The sequence below is a fragment of the Diaphorina citri genome, unplaced genomic scaffold, assembly GCF_000475195.1.
Source record: "Diaphorina citri unplaced genomic scaffold, Diaci psyllid genome assembly version 1.1 scaffold906, whole genome shotgun sequence".
Classification (NCBI taxonomy): Eukaryota; Metazoa; Arthropoda; class Insecta; order Hemiptera; family Psyllidae; genus Diaphorina; species Diaphorina citri.
Genome location: NW_007378337.1, coordinates 82,367 through 106,994, shown reverse-complemented (window position 1 = coordinate 106,994; position 24,628 = coordinate 82,367). Strand labels below are relative to the sequence as shown.

The 24,628-nt window shown below is 38.9% G+C and overlaps 3 protein-coding genes and 2 long non-coding RNA genes across 5 annotated transcripts in view; 1 reads left to right on the top strand and 4 right to left on the bottom strand.

Annotated features, from left to right (window-relative positions):
- Window positions 1-1,419: 1,419 nt before the first annotated feature.
- On the bottom strand, window positions 1,420-2,150 carry LOC103512975 (coiled-coil-helix-coiled-coil-helix domain-containing protein 1). Its single transcript, XM_008477783.3, has one exon. The coding sequence runs from the start codon at window positions 1,927-1,929 to the stop codon at window positions 1,549-1,551; it is 381 nt and encodes a 126-aa protein (XP_008476005.1). The 5' UTR covers window positions 1,930-2,150; the 3' UTR covers window positions 1,420-1,548.
- A 116-nt stretch (window positions 2,151-2,266) lies between these two features.
- On the top strand, window positions 2,267-4,468 carry LOC103512974 (translation initiation factor eIF-2B subunit epsilon). Its single transcript, XM_008477782.3, has one exon. It carries the CDS (start codon window positions 2,498-2,500, stop codon window positions 4,379-4,381), a length of 1,884 nt encoding a protein of 627 aa, XP_008476004.1. The 5' UTR covers window positions 2,267-2,497; the 3' UTR covers window positions 4,382-4,468.
- A 5,253-nt stretch (window positions 4,469-9,721) lies between these two features.
- Window positions 9,722-11,143, bottom strand: LOC113468963. Its single transcript, XR_003392531.1, has 2 exons — window positions 10,455-11,143; window positions 9,722-10,388 (listed from the first exon to the last, which is right to left on the bottom strand). It is a non-coding gene; the product is annotated as an uncharacterized LOC113468963 (long non-coding RNA).
- Window positions 11,144-11,984: 841 nt separating this feature from the next.
- Window positions 11,985-24,628, bottom strand: part of LOC103512976 (SUN domain-containing ossification factor) — a 37,043-nt gene continuing 24,399 nt past the window's right edge. Inside the window, exons 13-20 of the mRNA XM_026826294.1 lie at window positions 23,492-23,715; window positions 23,096-23,173; window positions 22,368-22,604; window positions 21,839-22,094; window positions 21,001-21,212; window positions 19,855-20,014; window positions 12,427-12,562; window positions 11,985-12,241 (exon numbers count right to left, since the gene is read on the bottom strand). Coding sequence (XP_026682095.1) covers window positions 12,184-12,241; window positions 12,427-12,562; window positions 19,855-20,014; window positions 21,001-21,212; window positions 21,839-22,094; window positions 22,368-22,604; window positions 23,096-23,173; window positions 23,492-23,715 — 1,361 coding nt within the window. The 3' untranslated portion in view covers window positions 11,985-12,183. The remainder of the gene's footprint in view (window positions 12,242-12,426; window positions 12,563-19,854; window positions 20,015-21,000; window positions 21,213-21,838; window positions 22,095-22,367; window positions 22,605-23,095; window positions 23,174-23,491; window positions 23,716-24,628) is intronic.
- Window positions 17,226-17,951, bottom strand: LOC113468964. The gene is made up of 2 exons (XR_003392532.1): window positions 17,827-17,951; window positions 17,226-17,338 (listed from the first exon to the last, which is right to left on the bottom strand). It is a non-coding gene; the product is annotated as an uncharacterized LOC113468964 (long non-coding RNA).

Sequence of the window (24,628 nt, the reverse complement as noted above, 5' to 3'; positions counted from 1 at the left end):
AAGGACTGCCCAAAGTTTGGGTTGCCAAAGCGGCTTAGCATATTTCTCAGAAGACAAAATGTTTAAGGTCAGGCCAGTGTGCTTCAAACTCTTGACGTTCGCGCGCTTCCCGGCACGCTTCATACGTAAAACGCCTGCTTTTAATTCCCAACTTTGGAAATACAAATTTCAACAAAAGTTGCTTAGATTTTTGTGATTTTGTAATGTCACTTTTATATTATTTCTTGTATGTATAAGGAGGTAGGTTATTGAAAATACTTTCATGTTACTTTACTTTATAAAATAAAGAAGGGATTTGTTTAAATAAATATTTAAGTGAGATGAGTGTTTGTTATTTCTTTGAAAGTTGAATTATGAGTGCTAGTGATATATGTAGTACCTATGTGGTAAAAGCTGGCAGCATAAGATTGCACACCAGATGATCTCTCATCTGGATATCAATTACACACAATATCTGTTAGGAACTAGTGCATTCAGTACCTACATTGGCACCACTTGCTATGTATGTACCTACCACTTTTTTTTATAGAACAAAGCCTCCCACTTTACTTTAACCCTTTCACCCCTAATGGGACAATACATTAAACAGCAATTCTGTTCTCAGTGTTTTTCAAATGTTGCTTTTGTGATCTTAGATGTCAGTGAAGGCTAACTTGTCTGGTTTTGTCTCTAGATCAAATTTTGTTCAATAGTCCAAGGAGGGCATGAAACATTGTAGAGGTCTTATTTATAGCCCAAATAATAATGCCTGATCAGAAAAATTAAAAGATTATTCCTAAAATAAGTCAGGGTGAAAGGGTTAAAACTACAATGCCAGCAATCACTCAATAGTCTAGGGCAGAGGTTCTCAACCGGTGGTACGCATACCACTGGTGGTACGCGGATACATTTTAGGTGGTACTCAGTAATATATTAATAATAACAATAAAAAATGTTGAATGGTGGGGAGCTTATCAAAGCCTCCCACTTTACTTTAACCCTTTCACCCCTAATGGGACAATACATTAAACAGCAATTCTGTTCTCAGTGTTTTTCAAATGTTTCTTTTGTGATCTTAGATGTCAGTGAAGGCTAACTTGTCTGGTTTTGTCTCTAGATCAAATTTTGTTCAGTAGTCCAAGCCAAGGAGGGCATGAAACATTGTAGAGGTCTTATTTATAGCCCAAATAATAATGCCTGATCAGAAAAATTAAAAGATTATTCCTAAAATAAGTCGGGGTGAAAGGGTTAAAACTACAATGCCAGCAATCACTCAATAGTCTAGGGGGGAGCAGTAAAAATTTCACAGGAGATTAGATGTCAATCACAACTGAAGCTTCACTTCTTGACTATGAGGAACATAATATAAGGTGGTACGTCAAAATCTCTGAAAATTTCAAGTGGTACGTGTTTACTAAAAGGTTGAGAACCCCTGGTCTAGGGGGGAGCAGTAAAAATTTCACAGGAGATTAGAGATGTCAATCACAACTGAAGCTCCACTTCTTGACTATAAGGAACATAACTATTCATAGAATTAGGTTTACCTAGTTACAACTATGTAAGTATTATCTACAGCCGAGGGTATTTCTTCAGCAAAGCATCAATTTCCCAAGCCTTCAAGTCCTTGTCTCCTATTGAAATTTCTTTCTTATGGAACTCCTGTTTCTTGATGTACTTATTACTTCTTCTCAGATCAGCACAGGCAATGAAGTCTTTGATTTCTTTTGCACAGTTAGTTTGTACAAAGTCATTTGCCTTCAAACAGGAAAATGCCATGGACATTTCTTGGATACATCCAGCTTTCTTTGAATCACCGCCTTTACCTGACACACGGTTCTTGAGCTCTAAGGGAAGAATTGGATCAAATTTGACTCTATTCTCATCTTTGGAATATTTGATTAATCGTCTGAAGTTCCTCATAGCACTCAAACAAGGATTGTCAAGTTTCATTTTCTTGTTCTTGACCTGAAGAACAGGGTCACTTTAAAAAAACTCTCTTACCTTCTTGATTATCTTGAAGTGCCGATATAGACTACAGGTGATATTTTATGTGTGAAACTTATCAGTATCAAGGTAGTAGCTGAGATTTAAATCTGGAATTCTGGACTAATCTTGTCTGCTTAATCTAATCTTGCCTGCTTGTCAGACTTTTTTTTCCATTTCAGGATATCAGAAATTTTTAAAAATTCCCGCTACTGATATGGCCATTTTTTTTCTCTGTTGACCCACCAGAATGCACCAGAGACATCAAAGGAGGGAATATTTGAAAATAATAATTTTTTATATTTTTTCAGGCAAAGGCGAATATCATCAATAGTCAAATCAAAAGTGCCTAACTAAAGTCTAAAGTCCAAAAACATATTGTTTAATCAGCCACGATCCACGATTTGACATGTACTATTATTAAAACTGATTTCCCAATAGCTTTAACTAGTGTACAAAGTTGATATTAGTTACCTAGCCTGTTACATCATAATTATCACCCTTACACAGCTCATATATTATCAAAACCACAAGTATGCAGCACAAGAAAGGTAAGGCAAAATCTGAGATTCAGAAAGATGAGGTTCTTCAAGCTGTCATTGTTACTGACACATTCAACAGGAACTTTTTTCCAGTTCCTGAACCATACTGTCTTTTACCCCTTGTTAACAAATGTCTGCTCGAGTACACATTGGAACATTTACACCTTTCTGGTATCGAAGAAATTATTGTTTTCTGTACATCCCATGTGAATCAAATTAGAGAACTTGTCAAGAGAAAGGAAAAGTCTCTAGTGGGCACACTGATCACCCTGATAGTATCAGATGGTTGTTATTCATTTGGGGATGTCATGAGAGATCTTGATGGCAAAGCTGTTATCAGAAATGATTTCATTCTGGTGTCAGGAGATGTTGTATCTAATATTAACCTGCTCTCAGCCTTGAAATCATTCAAAAAGATCAATTCAATGGACAGTGGTGCAGTAGCTCTAGTTCTTTATAAAAAGAAGGGCCAGTCCAAGAGTAGTTGGAAAGAAGATTTGATTGTAGCATATGAGTGTGATTCCAAGAAGTTGCTCATGCATCAAACACCACAAGATAATCAAAAGAAAGTCAATATACCAATGGAAAATATCCTTTTGTACTCCAAGTTAGAGATATGTGCTCATCTTGCCAGCACTGGGATCATGATTTGTTCTCCTGCCGTACCTCCCTTATTTTCAGATAACTTTGATTTCCAGACTCAAGAACACTTTATCAAGGGAGTTCTCATCAATGAAGAGATCCTGGATTGTAGATTGTACTGCAGTGTTGTAGATGATATTGAGTATGGAATCAGTGTGAAAGACTGGCCGTCCTATCAGATAGCATCAAGGGATATTGTGCAACGATGGGTCCATCCCTTTGTCCCTAGCTATAAATATAGGAGAAATAATATCTACCTAGCAGAAGATGTTCTGATTGGCAAAACTAGTGTTCTTAAGCAGCAAGTAGTTATTGGAGAAGGAAGCTCCATTGGGGAAAATACTCAACTGTCTCATTGCATAATTGGTAGAAATTGTACCATTGGTTCCAATGTAAGATTAGAAAAATCATACCTCTTTGACAATGTAAAAATAGAAGATAACTGTGAGGTTAGGTTGAGTGTATTAAGTTACAACACAGGAGTTGGAGAACACAGCAAACTTCTCAATGGATGCTTGCTAGGAACTGGTGTTTTGATAGGAAATAAAACATGTCTCTCTGGTGTGAAACTACCAAGTGCAGGAGCTGATGAAGTGGATGATGGTAATAATGATTCAGATGAGGAGGAAGTGCCCAAGTTTAAATGTGAAAGTGAACAGGAACTTGATAGTGATGAGAGTGATAGTGAATCAGAGAATGATGTTGACTCAGTGGATGGACAAGGTACACCCCCCATGGATGATACCAGTCTGTTTTACACTGAAGTAGTCGACTCCTTGCTACGAGGTTATGAAGAGAAGCTAGTATGTGACAACCTGACCCTTGAGATCAACTCATCACGCTATGCTTACAATGTGACTGTCAAGGAAGTGAATTTCTACATGGTGAAAGCTATCTTGGTTGTCAAAAACAAACCAGACATGGATATGAAGTCATTTCATACCCACATGATGTCCAAGATCAACTATTTCCTACCTTTGTTCAAGAATTACATTAAAAATGAGTCTGCACAACAGGACTGCCTGGATGCATTTGAAGAGTTTGCTGAAGAAAATGAAAGCCTGAGTGTAGTAGCAGGGAAACTGTTGCACAAGTTATATGATAAAGATATTTTGAGTGAGGATATAGTGACAAAGTGGTTTAACAAGCTAGAACCTTCTTCATTAAGAAAATCTGTAGAACCATTTGTAAAATGGCTGCTGGAGGCAGATGAAGAGTCTGAAGAAGATGATTAATAGGATAGATATTATAATTTACAACACAAATCATATGTATATATATTTTTTTTTTATCCTTTAAATCACTACATGAGTTATACAACGAAACCCGACCAAATCACTTAGCAGCCCAAGACACGTGTTTCTTCCTTCCAAATAAGGACGAAACACGTGTCTTGGGCTGCTTAGTGATTTGGTCTGGTTTCGTTGTATAACTCATGTAGTGATTTAAAGGATAAAAAAAATATATATACATATTGTTACAATCCTACAGTTCATAAAAAACTTTAATACAACGAAACACGTGTCTTGGGCTGCTTAGTGATTTGGTCTGGTTTCGTTGTATAACTCATGTAGTGATTTAAAGGATAAAAAAAATATATACATATACATATTGTTACAATCCTACAGTTCATAAAAAACTTTAATACAGATTATATCTTGAATTTCTTTAGATAAACTCAGATGAGATCTGAATAATAGAGTTATTGGTCCTTTGGCATGTTATTGTACAGTTTTTGTACTTGAATTTCTTTAGATAAACTCAGATGAGATCTGAATAATAGAGTTATTGGTCCTTTGGCATGTTATTGTACAGTTTTTGTAAAAAATGATGCCCTTCTGTTTCAAAGTCTTACAAAAAGATTGTGCAACTCTTCTTATATCGATTCCAAGTATAAGTAATGATGTCTGTAAAAAATGATGCCCTTCTGTTTCAAAGTCTTACAAAAAGATTGTGCAACTCTTCTTATATCGATTCCAAGTATAAGCAATGATGTCTAAATACAGTAGTTATTTGAGCAAATAACTTTATTTTCAACTATTTGTTGAAGTAAATTGTGAATTGTTTCTTTATTTCTTCCATCTATACTCCTCTTTCACTAAACCTGATCTCATTTCATTTCTATTTTCTATGATCTATTCTATAGGTAGTATTAATGTCTAAATAAGGAGAAGGGTACCTATCAGACTGGAATGAATCTGAACGAAATTACTTGTACTCTTGGTTGTTAAGCTTTATTGGTTAAAGTTCTGAGTAACATAAAACAACAAAAGTAAAACAAAATAAAAAGGAATTAAAAAATTAATATTGAACACTCAAAAGAGAAAGAGAAAATTGTACAGTTACAGGCTGAATCAGTCTGTTGGTTACGAAGTTATTATTTCAAAGTAAAAAACTATTATTTTATTAATATTTATTTGTGTATTTTAGGGTGTGCCTCCCTCAAATACACGAATTCAATTATAATATTATCTTTAATCATATGAATAGGTACCTAAATGATTATGATAAATTTCAATTGTTACTTCAGTGATTTTTAGGCTGCTAAATAAAAATAATTCTGAATTTTTGGTACCTACTTGAAATTTAAATATTAGTATTATTCTGGCATTATGAACGAACAATTTTAAAAGTGCCTATAGCAGAAGCATTTGAACAAGTGTAGGCAAAATATTATTGAAAATTACGCAGGAGTGAGACTTTAGAGAACTCTGGACCTATTATAATTAGACAATATAAAAGTTCAAAAGAAGGGGGAAAAAGACTAAGACAAGATAGAAAAAGTTTACAAAATTTCAACTATTCTACCAATAATTATTTACAAGTAAAATTAGTACCTTAAAAATAAGACTTGGCAAGAGAATGCATTTGAAGTCTCTAAAGGTCAACCAGGGTACAATTTTTACTGTATTTAATGTATAAAAAAAGAGATCACAGATTACAATAAAATAATATTTATTTACTTAAAGTACATTCAGACTGCTCATTTCTAATTCAAATTATTCAACCTTGCTCTACGATACGGAGAAAAAAATGTTGGTAACGAAACACGATAGTCACGATACAAACTGCTAGTTTTCGATAATTTGGAATAGAAATGTGAGGATTTTTGCCCAATACTATAGTACATTCAGACTGCTCATTTCTAATTCAAATTATTCAACCTTGCTCTACGATACGGAGAAAAAAATGTTGGTAACGAAACACGATACAAACTGCTAGTTTTCGATAATTTGGAATAGAAATGTGGGGATTTTTGCCCAATACTATAATTCAAATAAATTTTATTGCTTCGCGACGGAAAAAACTATGGTAATAATTAATTAGGTAATGGCCATTAGCTCTTACTTGCTGGTCTGACCCGTGCTTCGTTTTGACTAAATAACATGCTGAGCATTATTCTTTCAGCTCTTTGGGATGCTAACATTTTTTTTAGGTTACCTACCTACAAGTTTCAAGACATTAATTTCAGTCATTTTCCCTCCTAAAGAAATATCCCTCAAGAATTAAAAGGTTGGAATCAAACGGTAGAGAGGGTACTGTCTCATCATGGCAAGTTAGGGTATAAAGCCCCTCCCTCTGCCTGGCCCAGGACTTGACATCACGTGATCCCGTGGAGGTTCTAATCTCTTCCCTCTCCCTCTGCCTACCACGGCTTTATCCTGCCCTGGTACCGGTACAAACCCTGCTATCTCTGCTGGGGTCTCGGGCATATCAGCAGCATTGGATTGCAAGTTCATAGCCAGTTGTCTCTGCTGTAGCTTCCTCACTGCTGTGTCTACCTCCATATTCATTGCAATGAGCGTGGCTAGTTCACCAGGATCTTTGCACTCCACTATACTCTTGTTCAAGCAATGTATTATTTTCTCTAGGAGTACTGGATTGTTCTCTGCATGCTGAAGTACCAGTTTCCATGTGGCATTATCTTTCAGTGTCGTGGCACTGGATGATTCAGGGGGTAATGGTGTTGAACATGTGGGGAATGGGTCTACAGGTAGTGGTGTAGAGGAAGTAGGGAACGGGTCTGTGGGTAGTGGTGTGGAAGAGGTGGGGTACTGGGGGGTCTGAGCGAGTAAGTAAGGCACAGGGTAAGGCACTTGGGACGGTGGAGGCGCTTGAGATTGCCTCAGTTGTGTGTCGAGGAAATAGTTGAGTCCAAAACTATCCTGTTGAGTGGGAGGCTGAGGAAGTGAGTAGCCATGCTGATACACAGGTAGTGAGTAGTCACCGTGAGGCGCCGAGTACATATTATAACTAGTCGGTATCTGCTGTGAGGTAGATGATACGATAGGATGACTAGACGCTGAAGATACCGAGGTATAGGATGTGTTGGTATTGTGTGGTATCCCTGCTTTACTCTCCATAGTGCGGTAATTACCCATGAATGCTTCCAGTGAGTTCTCAGGAGGTGTCCGATCTGGTGGAACATGGGAGCTATATCCATACTGATCATGAGTTACAAGATGGTCCTGTGTGTTGTGAATACCAAGCTGTTTCTTCAGATAGAAGTTGTAGATATTGTTATCCTGTGGTAGTTTCACTTCTGCCTTGATTTCCTCCCGTACAGTTGCTCTCACGTCATTAGGCCAGTGGCTTGTATGTTGAGAAGGTTCATTATTAACATTCAAAGCTTCCTCTGGCTGTGAACTCTTGGTCTCACTCGGGGTCGAGCTATCAGAGTTGGGTTCTAAATTATTTAACTCGTCTTGTACAGCGGGCTCTAGGTTATTTAACTCAGTGTCTTGTAAAGCTGGGTCTAGATTATTTAATTCCATGTCATCCATAGCTTGTACTAAGTCATCTTGGTCTTGTTTCTTATCTATTTTGGACTCTACTTTGTGTTTCATGTCATTCGCGCTGACATGTTGTCTACTATTCCAAGTATTCTTGGTTTCTTTCTCATTTAAACTGTGCATGTCATCTTTACGAACACTTCGCGACACATTGGTCCTTGGAATATTACTAGGTTTGTTATTACGAGTAGGTTGGGCCATGTTTCCTCGCTGAGCATAATTCGAATAGAGACTCTCGTCAAATGTACTTTTGCTGCTGGCAAAGTTAGACGTTCGGAACCCACTGGTTTCATTCTCAGAGTTGGAATGTTCACTCTGAACAGAAGAGAACTTGACGTGTTTCTTACTATCGCCTGGTGCATCTTGTGATTCTGTGCTGTTTTGATTTTTAAATAGGTCCAGCTTAAAGTTACGACTCTTGACGGGTGAGGCAGAACACGGATCATTTTGTTTGAAATCTCTCGGTTTACTATTTGTACTCCCTGCACTTGTCTTGCTTGTGTTCCGAATTCTCTGTCCTTTGGGCATCTCATTCTCCTGTGTCTTATTTGTCGCTTGGAATATTTCAGGATGGCCCCATGTGTCTTGGTTCCACTTGTGACTTTCGTTTTTAGAAGGCCAGAACGTTTGACGTTGTATCTCCTCTTCTTGTTCATCGTCCGGACTATCGTCATAATTATCGTACAGGTTAGAAAAATTCTTCGGAATCCTGGAAGTTTGAGGTGTGATCTTTTTGTCTTCTTTCATCTCTCGGAACGGATGTCTCTCTGGTTCCTTCTTTGGATTGTCTGTAATTCTTTGAGTAAAGTTCTCGTTCTGTCTTTGACCAGTGTTCTTCTGACTATACTGTTCAGTGTGTTTCTGTTTTTGTCGCAAGTTTTCAGCGTGCTTCTGAGCGTAATTTTCCACTGGCCTCGGAGCAGGGTTCGTTTTCTTCAGCGCTGACTTGGGTGCAGGTTTTGGCGGGGGTGCCTTGGTCTTGTTTGATGATTTAGCAAGTGGTACAGATATAGGAAGAAAATCGTCGCTATCCGTAGAATCTCCAGTATACTTCTGTACGGATTTCTTTTTGTTGGCATTCTGGTAGTTATTCGTCTTTTTGCTTGCTTCCTGGTCATCTTTCAATTCTGCACATAGCTTGGCAAGCCTGGAAGAAAACAGAAAATGTGAAAAATAGAAACATACCGGAAAGTCCGTCAAACGAGATTTAAATTACGAGGGTAATAACAATAATAAACACGACGCGACATTATCTACTTACAACACTTGGGTAATATTCTTACCATTCTTCCTCTTCTTTCTCCTGTTTCTTCTTCCTCTCCTCTTCCTCCTGTGCTGTTCTCATGCTCTCTTCTATTGCCTTCTTTAATTGTTCTTCTTCATCCAAGTCCTCTGCCTGTGGTTCAGGATAGTAAGGACTGAATCTGCCAGATCTATGTCCGTGACTGTGACTATTCTGTCTTCTTTGCTCCTCAGGGGGAGGCTCCTTGAATAAAGCTGAACCTGACTTGAGTGACCACGCATTTGGACCTATCAAAACACATTATTCTGGTTATAAAAGTTGGCAGGTGTAAATTATTTTAGTTTCTCAATTTTATTACTCTCGAAACATCAACATTCAGCTCCGAAAATCACGGGTGCACAGATTGTCGTTGGAAAACGATTTTGGTAACTTAATCAAATGAGCTGTACACGACCATTTATGATATAGCAAAAAAAAAAAAAACTAAAGCAACACTCTTTATACGAAACCAAAGGTAATCAACGTCAGTACAAAGAAAATGGAGGACAAAGGAAAGATAGGACAGAAGCACATAAAATAATGCATCAACTATGTCAATAAAATTACGGTTAGGAATTATGTTTAAAAGCCATCAGTTTTGCTAGAGGGAAAAGGTAGGTAACCTTTTACTTTCTTCATCCTATGGGAAGGAATGTTAGTATGTATTAGTAAGATAGTAGGTATGTAGGTATTATTTCTGAATTATTTACACTTAAAGCCTGGTACACTGCGTTTTTCTTAAGATCAATTAATTGTAAGAAAACATTGGGTCTAAATCAGCTTTTGAGTATCAGCAGGAACTAACAGACCTTCGTTAGATCGAAGCTTACCAAGCCGAATTTATTTGGGATTGAGAGTAGCATTGTAAGCCCTAACCATGGAACGACTAGGTGTAATAACCTACTGACCAGATTTCACGTATTCGTAAAATAACAAGGACAATATCAGATTCTATAGAACAACATAAACTAAACAAAGTATAAACAAAAGATACAAGTTATTTGGATTAGGGTAGGTAACGCACAATGTTCGGTTCATACCAGTGCCAAAACACTGAATTCCCTGAGATTTTCTATTCGTCCTTTCCTATGGAATTTGATCCTACTGTAAGTTTAATGCCAGCCACTCTCTACCTGAAAGTGTGTGCTCATCAGGTATCAGGTAGACCTGACATTCGGACCTTTCCAGCCGTACCTGTCAGGTCTACCTGACAGTGAATGTCTGGCCTAAGACCACTGGGCTGATGGGAGCTTTCAGAACCCTCCTCATCATACCTATAGGATAAAAGGGGAGTATTCTCATATGTATGATCTACAGTCAGAAACTAGAGGAACAGAAATCTTCTTCTTCTTCTTCTTCTTCTTCTTAGCTTTTTCCTATTTAAATAGGGTCGGAGCTAGTCAGTCCATTAAGGTCTCGGAAACTAGAGCAACAAAAGTACATAGGTTAAATTCGAGACGTCTAAAGACGCTACTTAAACTCTCTAAGAAAAGATGGTTGAACGTATTTTGGCAAAGGTACAAAGAAACATTTTAGAGGGGACCAATCACAGCCATTATTAAATGTATCAGTCTACATTGGTAGAGAATAGGAACTGCCTCAGACAAAACGTTTGCATACTCCTAGGACCTTTTTATAAACAGGATGGTGTTGGACTTTACAAGTGGTTGCAGCAAAGTTAACCTGCTGGAAACAAGTGGTTGGGTGGAGAGCTCACAAAAGTGAAATACTCCCACTGAATAAAAAAAGCATTGAAAATAATAAGAATAAATGTTGAAACAATCGGCGACTTTTGTGCAAGCGCAGATATCTACTAAAAATTCAATATCTTTAAACATCAAGTCGATATGAGAATGTGGACCCAGACTTTGCTGTAGTTTGTGATCCATTTGTGAGTGTCACGAAAAGCCTCAGCAGTCAGTTATACCATTCAATATCTTTAAACATCAAGTCGATATGAGAATGTGGACCCAGACTTTGCTGTAGTTTGTGATCCATTTGTGAGTGTCACGAAAAACCTCAGCAGTCAGTTATACAACGACGTTAAACCTCTATGGAAAAATCCACTTGTAGCTCGTAAAGTACAACTCCATCCTTCAGGAATAGGTCCCAGTATAACCACCTGTATACTAGTAGTCCGAGTGATCACTGTACGCATATTTGTCTTGCGGATTCTGAACCGATTCAACCACTGAGATTCCGCTTTGGACGTAAACACAGCGAAATCTCACACTCTCATTGGTTCAGCCATGTTTGACTGAATTAAATTTCACATAATCGAATACAACTTCTGACAAATCTAGGATTGGACGTTGAGCTTCAGAAAGGGGGAAATAGTTTCAAATTCCACAAGACAAATGAGGCCAGAATTCTGAACCGATTCAACCACTGAGATTCCGCTTTGGACGTAAACACAGCGAAATCTCACACTCTCATTGGTTCAGCCATGTTTGACTTAATTAAATTTCACATAATCGATTACAACTTCTGACAAATCTAGGATTGGAAGTTGAGCTCCAGAAAGGGGGAAATAGTTTCAAATTCCACAAGACAAATGAGGCCAGCCACTCTCTATCAGGTAGACCTGATAGGTAGACAGGTACACCTGTCAGGTCTACCTGATAGTGTATGTGCTTATCAGATATCAGGTACACCTGACAGGCGGACCTTTTCAGCCATACCTGTCAGGTCTATCTGATAGTGTGTGTGGTCATCAGGTATCAGGTAGATCTGACAGGCGGACATTTTCAGCTGTACCTGTCAGGTCTATTATATAGTGTGTGCTCATCAGGTAGACCTGATCAGCCATACCTATCACGTCTACCTGAAAGTGAGTGTGCTCATCACATATCACGTATCAGGTGTCCCTGTCAGGCGGATCTGATCAGGTGTACCTGATAGTGAGTGGCTGGCCTAAGCGTTATCTCACACTCGTTATTTAAAATTCTCCCGCAGTACCGCATCAGAAAAACTTCTTCACGTACTTCTTGAACCCGGAGGATTTCTTCGGTGTTCCCGTGGTACTAGATGAGTTGGAGTAGGATCTGGAGTCTCCTTGATGACTCGTGGCGAAGGATACCACGCTGGTATCTGTGTCTGATAACTTGGGAGGAGCCACGGCAGGAACGATACTTCTCTTGCTACGCGCAGACATGGCTGTAATCAATACTTCTTGAACCCGGAGGATTTCTTCGGTGTTCCCGTGGTACTAGATGAGTTGGAGTAGGATCTGGAGTCTCCTTGATGACTCGTGGTGAAGGATACCACGCTGGTATCTGTGTCTGATAACTTGGGAGGAGCCATGGCAGGAACGATACTTCTCTTGCTACGCGCAGACATGGCTGTAATCAGACAATGAAATAGTAGTCAGCTGAGTAAGAGCTCGTTAAACATAACTCCTCGTCTTCTTCTTTTTCCTCACTTTTTTCCGTGTTCAGACGGGGTCGATCAGCCTCTCAATCAGCCGTAACTGGGATGATAGCTTTGGGCTGACATTTGGTTTTGGCTACAAATTTTACGAGTGGACGCACTCAACCTTTGCTATTTCTTTAGCAAGGGAAATTCAGGCTGGCATGTTCCCTGTTTAAAGTAGAAAATGTAACTAATTGCTCTGTTTTTCATTTGTTTTTGATTTCAGGTAAGTTTCCACTCTGTATGTTTAGTTCATGTGGGACTTCAAATAGTTCACATATTGGGAGTTTGGTACTCTAGGACCTAGGAGGCAGGTAATGTTTTCAACACTATGGCTTTCTTACTCTATAAGTGATGACGTAAAATTACTTACAAATGTGGAAAATGTAACTAATTGCTCTGTTTTTCATTTGTTTTTGATTTCAGGTAAGTTTCCACTCTGTATGTTTAGTTCATGTGGGACTTCAAGTTCACATATTAGGAGTTTGGTACTCTAGGAGGCAGGTAATGTTTTCAACACTATGGCTTTCTTACTCTATGAGTGATGACGTAAAATTATTTACAAATGTGTATTGCCCGATTGACTATTTCACTATAAATAGGTAGTAGTTCATTGGAGTCTTTAATTAATTTAAACTTGTAATTTGTAATTCATTGAAATTTTAGTCATGTTTCTGTCCATTTGTCAAAATAACTTCACACTTACATATGTACGTAGTTTATAGGGTACCTACCTATGACTTGAAAAAAAAAGAGTGTTTCACCGCCGTTTTTATTTCGTGGCAATGAAACAACTGCTACATTAGACTCATGTGGTCTGTGTCGTAGCATGCCCATCCCGTAGTATGCCTCTCATCAGATGGGCGAGAGGAGACACAATACTTCCCATTTAGGTGCTGGGTCATTTTGTCTATATTTTTATTCCCCTAAGAATAGAATAGAATGGAACATACAAATATAATGGAATTAATACTTAATAATAACAGGAGGAAGCAATATCGCCTAAATTCGATAATTGATCCATAACCGCCTATAGCTTGGATCAGTTTCTTAGTAGATAATACTCTTTATGTAGGTATAATCTATTCTATCTATGATGATCTATGTATAATCTATTTATACCCATCTCTATTTTTTGTCTATTTGGTCTTCCTTAAACCAGTGACTTTCTTAGTAGATAATACTCTCTATGTAGGTATAATCTATTCTATCTATGATGATCTATGTATAATCTATTTATACCCATCTCTATTTCTGTCTATTTGGTCTTCCTTAAACCAGTGATCCGGAACTTGTACATGACAGAGTGAGACAGAGGAAGGGAAAACGCATCTCACTCCAATGCCCTGTATGTCCTCTGGTGTCTTTGTCTAGTCTAGACGTTCTCAAACCTTGATTTGGTTGGTTGATAGATATAGATACCCTCCGAAAGGACGAATTATCCAATAGAACCACTCAACTATCTGCGATTCCGATTTCTTCTTGGCACTTCTCGTCCTTGAATCCCTGACAAACAAAAGCTATCAAGCTTCTACCGTCGCGCGTCGTTCTTGGAATATCCACTAAAAACCAAATTTTCACCACTACGTCTACAGTGTCTGGTCTCTTGATCCAGGTCTTTCAGTATCATTCTTTCTGTCTTTATGGGTGTGAGTGGTACTATTCGCTATTGATTCCTTTTCTTCCTGATTTTTGAAGCTCTGCAAGAAATATCTTCTCGACAAACTTGCAGTTATTTTCTTTGGTGCATGATCTTTAGGTACATACATGAACGTTTGAAATTATTGAAACTATACAGATGTTTTTCGTTACTATCTATCTTCTACTGTAAACTTTGTCTTTTGTTACTATCTTCCACTATGAACTTTGTCAAATGGACTATTGTTTTGATTTGAGAACTACTCTCAGCTCCAAGACCTGTTTCTAGTTTCCGCCTATATAGTGTCGTCTTCTCTATTATTCTTTGTGTCTGTAGGTTTCATTGTATTTGTATTTGTCCGTAACTAATAGGTAGCCAGGTTCCTATGTGTTGTTTAGGTAGCACATCACGTCTTTGTTTATTTCTTTATATAAAACTTCTCATCACTTTTGTCGAGGCATCTTCTTCCGCTTTATAAACGAGGAATTAGGTATTGGTTTTGTCGTTTTGTGATCGGCGTGGCGGGGTAATGGTTATACAATGCTGTTTTAACGTACCTAGGTTTTAACGTGCTGTTTTAGCTCAGGTCACCTCAGGTGTAATCATATTATGATGATCCAGCTCCCCTTTTTCCATCGCCCTTTGGGGTGTTAGAGACAAAAGAGTATAAGGAATCATTCTTCGCTGGACTTGAGGCAAAAGCTCGTAAATCCGACGTCTGGTGAAGCAATCGCTCGCGTTCAAACCAGAGATAAATTATTGTTCGCTGGATGCAGGATAAACAATGTATAGGAATAATAGTGTAGTGTAGTAGTGAATACATACCTAGCTAATATAGACCTCTAGCTTGTAAAGAACTCCTTACTACTAATGACTAATAAAACAGGGTGTCTGAAAATAAAGTACGTAGGTACACTACCTACCTATAACACCCTTTAAAAAAGTACATTACCTAATGAGATAAAGAAAAAGATGAAAAACAGAGAAAAACAATTGACTATTAGTATTTATTTAATAAAATAAACATGTCAGTCTATAAACCGTATTTCCAGAGGAACAACAACAAAATCTGGTATACAATCTGTTCAGAAAAGATACAGGGGGACCCTTTGAAACAGAGAAAAACAATTGACTATTAGTATTTATTTAATAAAATAAACATGCCAGTCTACAATAAACCGTATTTCCAGGGGAACAACAACAAAATCTGGTATACAATCTGTTCAGAAAAGATACAGGGGGACCCTTTGAGAAATCTCCAATATTGAATGTCTTTGATGTCCCCTTCTGTAAGGTATGAAGGCAAAGAAAATGGAGGACAAAGGAAAGATAGGACAGAAGCACATAAAATAATGCATCAACTATGTCAATAAAATTACGGTTAGGAATTAATTATGTTTAAAAGCCATCAGTTTTGCTAGAGGGAAAAGGTAGGTAACCTTTTACTTTCTTCATCCTATGGGAAGGAAAGTTAGTATGTATTAGTAAGATAGTAGGTATGTAGGTATTATTTCTGAATTATTTACACTTAAAGCCTGGTACCCTGCGTTTTTTTTTTTTTTTTTTTTTAACCTAGGCTGTATGAAAATTGCTTATGGATCTCCTTCAGAAATTAGTGATTGTAAGGTCAATTTGCCTATTTCATCAGGTCAGAATTACATTCTGCTAAGGGTAGAGCAGCTAATGTTTTGTAAGTCAAGGTCATTTCACAACACTATTGGTAGTCTGGTGTCTGTTACCTGATGGAGCTTCATTTGGAGGGTGTTTGGAACTGGCTTCAACTCCCGATGAGAAAAAGAGAGATGCAGACACAGGGGTTGGCTTTGATTTTTTGTTGTTTTTCTTCTTTTTGCCACTGAAAATGTGAGTGAGAGTAAACTAAGTATTAGATGGCAGCTCCTAACACAGAAGATACACAGTAATATGTAATACCATGTAGGAGGCTAAAAACTAAATAAATAAAAAGCTAAACTAGATGTGCTAAATGCTCCTACTTTTTTTTTCACTGTTGTTGTTGTTGTAGCGGTAGCGGCTTTAGCTTTTGCCGAATGGTGTTGGCAGAGTAAAGAAAAGACATCATTTTGTATCTGCCATACACCAGGGTGATGGTCTCTAGCCATGTTTAATTGGCTCGTCCTGAGCCACAGTCAACCATCATGAGGACTTGTGCTTATTCTTTAAAAGCAGGGAGAACCCTTTGAAACTGCCAGCTAGCTAGGCTGGTTAGGGTTAGCAGTTCTCCTCCCTATTTATAGTCCCACAGCCACACGCTAGTCTACTCTCTGTTTAATGTCCCCTAGCCAGACCTTTTTTTTTTTTTTTTTTCACATTTCACACTGATTTATTGAAATACCTAGATATTAGAATTTACAAGAATATTAATATGTCCACTCTTTGGCTTCAGCTATATTTCTTTGAGAACAGGAAGCACCCAGTTTGTAATTCATTACCTTTAAAGACATTGATCTAGTTACAAGTTTTACCCCTAGACATCAGAACATAGGAACATACCTACTATGCTTGTCATCACAAGATGGTTTCTTGTATTCTGAAAGACCCCCATCATATGGTTCCCTGGAAATAATAAACAACAACATTAATAACAATAAGGAAGTGGTTGGGTGGAAGAGCTCCTCTAGGAGAACCCTACCACTTTAAAGAAAGCTGATAAAAAAAGCAAGAATGCTTTAGGAAAATCACACCATGGATCAAAATGGAATTCTATATTTAACTCCACTGAGGAACATTTCACAAAGCAATTTGGACATCCTATTTCCCCACTTCCCATACAGAGTGGAAAGTTACCAGTAATTTTTTCAAGAGCAGGTCTCAGGTCTGTATTCTTACCAAAAGCCAGTATTTGATTGTGAAGTGCTGGAATAATTTCTTGCCATTGTGCAGACTTCTACCTGGATGGAATTATTCAATGCTTAACTGTGTATTAAAATTAAGTCTTACCAAAAGCCAGTATTTGATTGTGAAGTGCTGGAATAATTTCTTGCCATTGTGCAGACTTCTACCTGGATGGAATTATTCAATGGTTAACTGTGTATTAAAATTAAACTCTCTGTAACAAGAAGTGAACAAGATAGGTAAGTGATACACAAACCTCCAAGTAAGGAAACACCTACTAATGTTAATAACTGTCCTTATCTGTAGCAAAACTATTTTCAAGGCTGTTCTTATTACAACTATACTCTTTGCTTTGTTCATTTTCAATCCACCCCTACAGGGCTAGAGAGACATTAGTTGGGTTCTTACATCATTATGTTTACATAATCATTAATTGATATACAATTTGCTCTGAACATAGCATAAGAAAGATCTCGGGAGTTGGGATTGCAGATGATATCAATGTGTAAAAGAAAATAATGATAATGATTAGGTAGGCACCAACCCATGATGTCCTAAGTTCGAATAACCAACAGATGATAGTAAAACGCAATTCAATGATTTGTTATCATCTCTTGTTTGTACACAACAATAGAGTTGGAGCTTGTGATAAGCTGGCTACAGTGTGGGAAAAAAAATACAAGGAAAACTGATATTCATTACCTATGAAATTTCCACAGTATTTGCTGAATTTTCTGGACAGCAAAGAACATTAACTAATATAGTTGCGCTTTTAAAAAGTTCAAGGAGAGCCAGAAACAAAATTTAAATTATGCAAGTCCACTTTTTACCTTGACTTGTAAAAACTAAAAAATATTCAAACTTTGCCGCGTAAAATGGTCAGTGTTGCCACATGTCAAAGATGAATTACCGTACGTCTCAGGTTCCAGATTACCGTACGCTGTACGGTAACCGTCCATACAGGGTGTTCAACCTATAAGTGCCCCATATAGGATATTAACCATAAAATTCTGAAGAGTGAAGTGGCCATAGTTTCGGAGCCGCTTCAGAACATAAGGGGTAGTGTTGGAGGGTTCTTACATCATTATGTTTACATAATCATTAATTGATATACAATTTGCTCTGAACATAGCATAAGAAAGATCTCGGGAGTTGGGATTGCAGATGATATCAATGTGTAAAAGAAAATAATGATAATGATTAGGTAGGCACCAACCCATGATGTCCTAAGTTCGAATAACCAACAGATGATAGTAAAACGCAATTCAATGATTTGTTATCATCTCTTGTTTGTACACAACAATAGAGTTGGAGCTTGTGATAAGCTGGCTACAGTGTGGGAAAAAAAATACAAGGAAAACTGATATTCATTACCTATGAAATTTCCACAGTATTTGCTGAATTTTCTGGACAGCAAAGAACATTAACTAATATAGTTGCGCTTTTAAAAAGTTCAAGGAGAGCCAGAAACAAAATTTAAATTTGTTTAACAAGTCCACTTTTTACCTTGACTTGTAAAAACTAAAAAATATTCAAATTTTGCCGCGCAAAATGGTCAGTGTTGCCACATGTCAAAGATGGATTACCGTACGCTGTACGGTAACCGTTCATACAGGGTGTTCAACCTATAAGTGCCCCATAGGAAATTAACCATAAAATTCTGAAGAGTGAAGTGGCCATAATTTCGGAGCCGCTTCAGAACATAAGGGGCTTAAACCACAAAATTTAATGTCAAAATATCGACTGTGCTGAAAGATTATTTTTTATAATCGATTACGATTACGATTATCAATAATAATCGATTAATCGATTATCATAATCGATTATTCCCAACACTAATAAGGGGCTTAAACCACAAAATTTAATGTCAAAATATCGACTGTGCTGAAGTAGACCGTAAAATTTGGGCTTTCAGCCCCTTATGTTCTGAAGCGGTTCCAAAACTATGGCCACTGATTTTTCAATCACGTATAACTTCGGAACCGTTAATCCGATTTTGATGAAGTTGGTCAGGATTTATGTATTTTGGTCCATGGATGGTTCCTTCAGGAGATCTTTTCAATCAAGCCAGCCATTCGGCCTCCAAAGACTCCTGAATGGCTTTTCATAGTAGTCAGCTGAGTAAGAGCTCGTTAAACATAACTCCTCGTCTTCTTCTTTTTCCTCACTTTTTTCCGTGTTCAGACGGGGTCGACGTTTTTCGTCAGTCTCTCAATCAGCCGTAACTGGGATGATAACTTTGGACTGACATTTGGTTTTGGCTACAAATTTTACGAGTGGACGCACTCAACCCTATTTCTTTAGCAAGGGAAATTCAGGCTGGCATGTTCCCTGTTTAAAGTCCCCCAGCCAGCCAACACACAAAATATTATTCCGCTCACGAATGTCCCGTGATAAGTTAGGCTACGTCAATTAGGATGGATGGTATGCTCTCACACGTATACGAGTAACAACAATAATGTTCAGAAATGGAGCAAAATCTGTGGCTGAGTTGATATCACACTAAGCTTGCACGTTCAATTTCCGACTAGATCAAAGTTTTATTTTTCATTTTGATTATTTGTTCAAGGCGTTGTACTTGAAAAGTAAACAAGTGTTATGTTATGAGTTGATATCACACTAAGCTTGCACGTTCAATTTCCGACTAGATCAAAGTTTTATTTTTCATTTTGATTATTTGTTCAAGGCGTTGTGCTTGAAAAGTAAACAAGTGTTTTGTTACAATTTTACCTGTGCTAAATATCCCCTCATGATGGGGCGGTGAGTTCTCCGGGCTCTGCAATGGAGAGGACAGGGGTTCGAACGAGTTCCTCACCGTCAGGTTCTCATTGACCTGATCACACCATCTGATGTGGTCAGAGGACGAGGTTCGCTTTAATTGCCTAGGAACCTAAATACAAACAAAAATACATTATTACAAATAGAAAAAAACATACAAAGAGAACTTCAAAAATATATCCTGGAAAATAATAGATCAAATCAAATCATGAATGTTTGTGGTAAAGCAGAAAGCTTTTTCACAGCTTTGTGGGTATCACAATACTTTCATTTACTCAATCATCATATTTATCATCGCTCGTTTCTTTGACTTGTAATGCCGCCACTGATCGCTACTCGATTAAAGTAGCTACTCACTTGTCCTCACGAGGCCGAGTGCACCCCAAATTCCAAGTACAGAGTCGAAAAAACTTTGGCCCCACCAGGAATCGAACCCGGGACCTCGGGAGTGCAAGCCTAGTGTGATACTCACTCTACCACGGAGGTTGCTGTGAGATTATTTTATAGAAAACAATAAACATTATTATTACCTCTTCGTATAGAGACGAATAGCTGTCCCGAGTATTGGACAGTGTGTTGAAACTCGACGAAGTCAGGTTCTCATTGACCTGATCACACCATCTGATGTGGTCAGAGGACGAGGTTCGCTTTAATTGCCTAGGAACCTAAATACAAACAACAATAAATTATACATTATTACAAATAGAAAAAAACATACAAAGAGAACTTCAAAAATATTTCCTGGAAAATAATAAATCAAATCAAATCATGAATGTTTGTGGTAAAGCAGAAAGCTTTTTCACAGCTTTGTGGGTATCACAATACTACAAGTCTTTCATTTACTCAATCATCATATTTATCATCGCTCGTTCCTTTGACTTGTAATGCCGCCACTGGTCGCTACTCGATTAAAGTAGCTACTCACTTGACCTCACGAGGCCGAGTGCACCCCAAATTCCAAGTACAGAGTCGAAAAAACTTCGGCCCCACCAGGAATCGAACCCGGGACCTCCGGAGTGCAAGTCTAGTGTGATACCCACTCGGCCAAGGAGGTTGCTGTGAGATTATTTTATAGAAAACAATAAACATTATTATTACCTCTTCGTATAGAGACGAATAGCTGTCCCGTGTATTGGACAGTGTGTTGAAACTCGACGAGATTTTCAGCTTGACTTCTTTCTTGCGACGTTTGCGTCTCTTCTCGGACTTGGTGAGGGGACGAAGCAAGGTGGTACTGATCGAGTGATGCGAGGACGGGATCTCCACACTCGTCGTGCTGGGAGGGATGACTAGATCACAATGCGTGGAGCCTGAAACATGTTTTATTTATTGATTTAAGGCGGTCTCTTCCTGATCCCTTATGTGCCGCGTCCATTTTAGTTTAGAACTATTGCACTGTTGTTATTGATTTACTGCTAAAGTCGTATCACACACCAAGCTTTAATGCCTTGCTTTTACTTTGGAATTTCGACCAGAAGACGGGCTAGAACTTCGTCAAAGCTTTGCTGCTAAATACCTAGTCCTCACAAGAATAAATGCACCCTGAAGTCAGCTCAAAATCCGAAAGTTGTGGTTCAAGCTTCAATACCTCAATAATTTAATGATTAATGCCATAATTTTGAAGCACATATTTGTCTAGATATGACAGGGCCGTATCCAGGATTTTGTCGAGGGGGGGGGAGGTCCAAACACTAATGGACGGAGGGAGGGGTGTATGCTCCAAAATTTTCCGAGTCTGGCCCACAGTACAAGTGGGACATTGAGCTCATAGGGGGAGGGGGGTAAGCCGCCCCCCCCTTAAATACCGCCCTGAGTTATGACAAGAGTCCAATGTAGCAGCTGCTTCACTGTTACTAAATAAAAAAAGGGTGAAACACTCCTTTCTCTCTCCCCCCCCCCAAAAAAAAAAAACACACATACACAAAACTTAACAAACCTGAGCTCTTCATGGCCTCTTCACTAGGTCTGCGTTTCCTAGGTTCACCAGCATCCCCATTGTGATGTAGTATACTATCCGACTTCCTCCTTACAGGCTGGGCTACACTGGGCTCCAGTTTGCCTCTACGCCAGGCCAGACTTATCTTACGCTGACTCAGTTCTACCTCAGGCAGAACGCGACACACGAATAGCACAGCGACGAAAATGAGTAGCTCCACCAGAATGATGACCGTGTGTTGACCTATTGTTGACATCTGAAATCAAACCGTGAGATTTTCATTATTATTATTATTTTTGAAGAGGTTTGATAGAAAGAACTTTCCCTGCCAAGGTCTTATCGTCCCGTAATCGAAGCGAGAAGGAAGACAGGATGGGAGAAAGCCAGCCGTTGTGAGAACGAACATTATCCGTACAGGATAAATTCCGCCTCGGGCGGGAATCGAACCCATGGCCTAGCGCTTACAAGGCAGGCGCTCTACCAACGTACCAATCAAGCTAATTCTAATCTAATTTTCCTTTCTCCTTACCTTGTACAGCCAGGACTCGCGCTCCGTCAGTATAGTGTCCACAGACACCGTCAGACTCGCCAGCTGTTGTGCCAACACACTCAACTCATAGCTCAGCTTTGCTTCTCTCACTTCTCCTCGCTTTCTCTCAGCCAGGGCTTCGGCTAGGGCGCGACTTAGTTCCTCAATCTGCCGCTTGTAGCGTCGTGATAGCTCATCCAAATATTGGCCACTGAGGGACATGTTACGCTCCAACGACTGGAATAAGAATGGTCAAGTTTACCCCCGGTGCCACAAAGTGAGTTTAAACTCAATTTAAGTTTTTTAATCCTCGTGCTCGGATCTTTAAGCAATCTGATTGCTTGATTTCAAAAAGAATAATAATAAAAATAAAAAAAAAAAAACAAAAACAAATAAGATTGCTTAAACTTAAGCGGAGTTTTAACTCACTGTGTGGCCACGCACTCACGGACCTTAATACCCTCATGAGTAAATAGCAAATTGGAAAAATTTCAAGTTTAAAGAAATCCGAGCTTTAGACCCGATATACACTCTACGACGTGGTTTTTTAACTTTTGTCTTTCGACAGATCGTTGCGTGTGGAACGATATTTGCGCAAAATCCATATCCAAACGGGTGAAATTTGAGCAAATATCGCGTACACACGCAACCATATGTAGAAAGACCAAGTTGGAAGATATGTCGTAGCATGTGTAAAATGTTCTGTTCTGAATGTTCTGTGTTCTCACCTTGATTCGGTTGGCGAGTCGCATGAGCACAGACTCTTTCAGTTGCTGTGGCGGGGGTGACTGTTGGGCAGACGTAGGATCAGGTATCAGGTAGACCTGACATTCGGACCTTTCCAGCCGTACCTGTCAGGTCTACCTGACAGTGAATGTCTGGCCTAAGACCACTAGGCTGATGGGAGCTTTCAGAACCCTCCTGATCATACCTATAGGATAAAAGGGGAGTATTCTCATATGTATGATGTACAGTCAGAAACTAGAGGAACAGAAATCTTATTCTTCTTCTTCTTCTTCTTCTTCTTCTTCTTCTTCTTCTTCTTCTTCTTCTTCTTCTTAGCCTTTTCCTATTTAAATAGGGTCGGAGCTAGTCAGTCCATTAAGGTCTCGGTCAGACGTAGGCTGTTGAGTGGTATCTCCCACAGCCTCCAGCTCCGAGAACAGGGTCTCCAGAGATTCCACGCCTCCCTCTCTCTCTTTCCCCACACTGCCTTCGCGTTCTCTGTCCTTGTCTTCTTCTCCAGAGGGAGGAGGGGGAGGGGAGGAAGGGAGATCAAAGGAGGGGAGAGAGGATGAGTCTTTCTCCGGGTGGGGAGGGTCATCCAAGATGGCGGGCGGCTTTGGATCTGGAAAGAAAAAGATGTGATTGGTGAGCTAAACTCTTAGGATTCTTGCGCCTGTCATTAAGTTTGAATAAGAAGTGAGTTTTATTATTCCGACAGTAAGGCAAACTATACTGATATTAGCCACAGACGTAGGCTGTTGCGTGGTATCTCCCACAGCCTCCAGCTCCGAGAACAGGGTCTCCAGAGATTCCACGCCTCCCTCTCTCTCTTTACCCACACTGCCTTCGCGTTCTCTGTCCTTGTCTTCTTCTCCTGAGTGAGGAGGGGGAGGGGAGGAAGGGAGATCAAAGGAGGGGAGAGAGGATAAGTCTTTCTCCGGGTGGGGAGGGTCATCCAAGATGGCGGGCGGCTTTGGATCTGGAAAGAAAAGATGTGATTGGTGAGCAAAACTCTTAGGATTCTTGCGCCTGTCATAATATTAAATTGTAAGTTTGAATTAGAAGTGAGTTTTATTATTCCGACAGTAAGGCAAACTAATATTAGCCGTGAAACATGTTTTATTTATTGATTTAAGGCGGTCTCTTCCTGATCCCTTATGTGCCGCGTCCATTTTAGTTTAGAACTATTGCACTGTAGTTATTGATTTACTGCTAAAGTCATATCACACACCAAGCTTTAATGCCTTGCTTTTACTTTGGAATTTCGACCAGAAGATGGGCTAGAATTTCGTAAAAAGCTTTGCTGCTAAATACCTAGTCCTCACAAGAATAAATGCACCCTGAAGTCAGCTCGAAATCCGAAAGTTGTGGTTCAAGCTTCAATACCTCAATAATTTAATGATTAATGCCATAATTTTGAAGCAGATATTTGTCTAGATATGACAGGGCCGTATCCAGGATTTTGTCGAGGGGGGGGGGGGGGGCCAAACACGAATGGACGGAGGGAGGGGGGTATGCTCCAAAATTTTCCGATT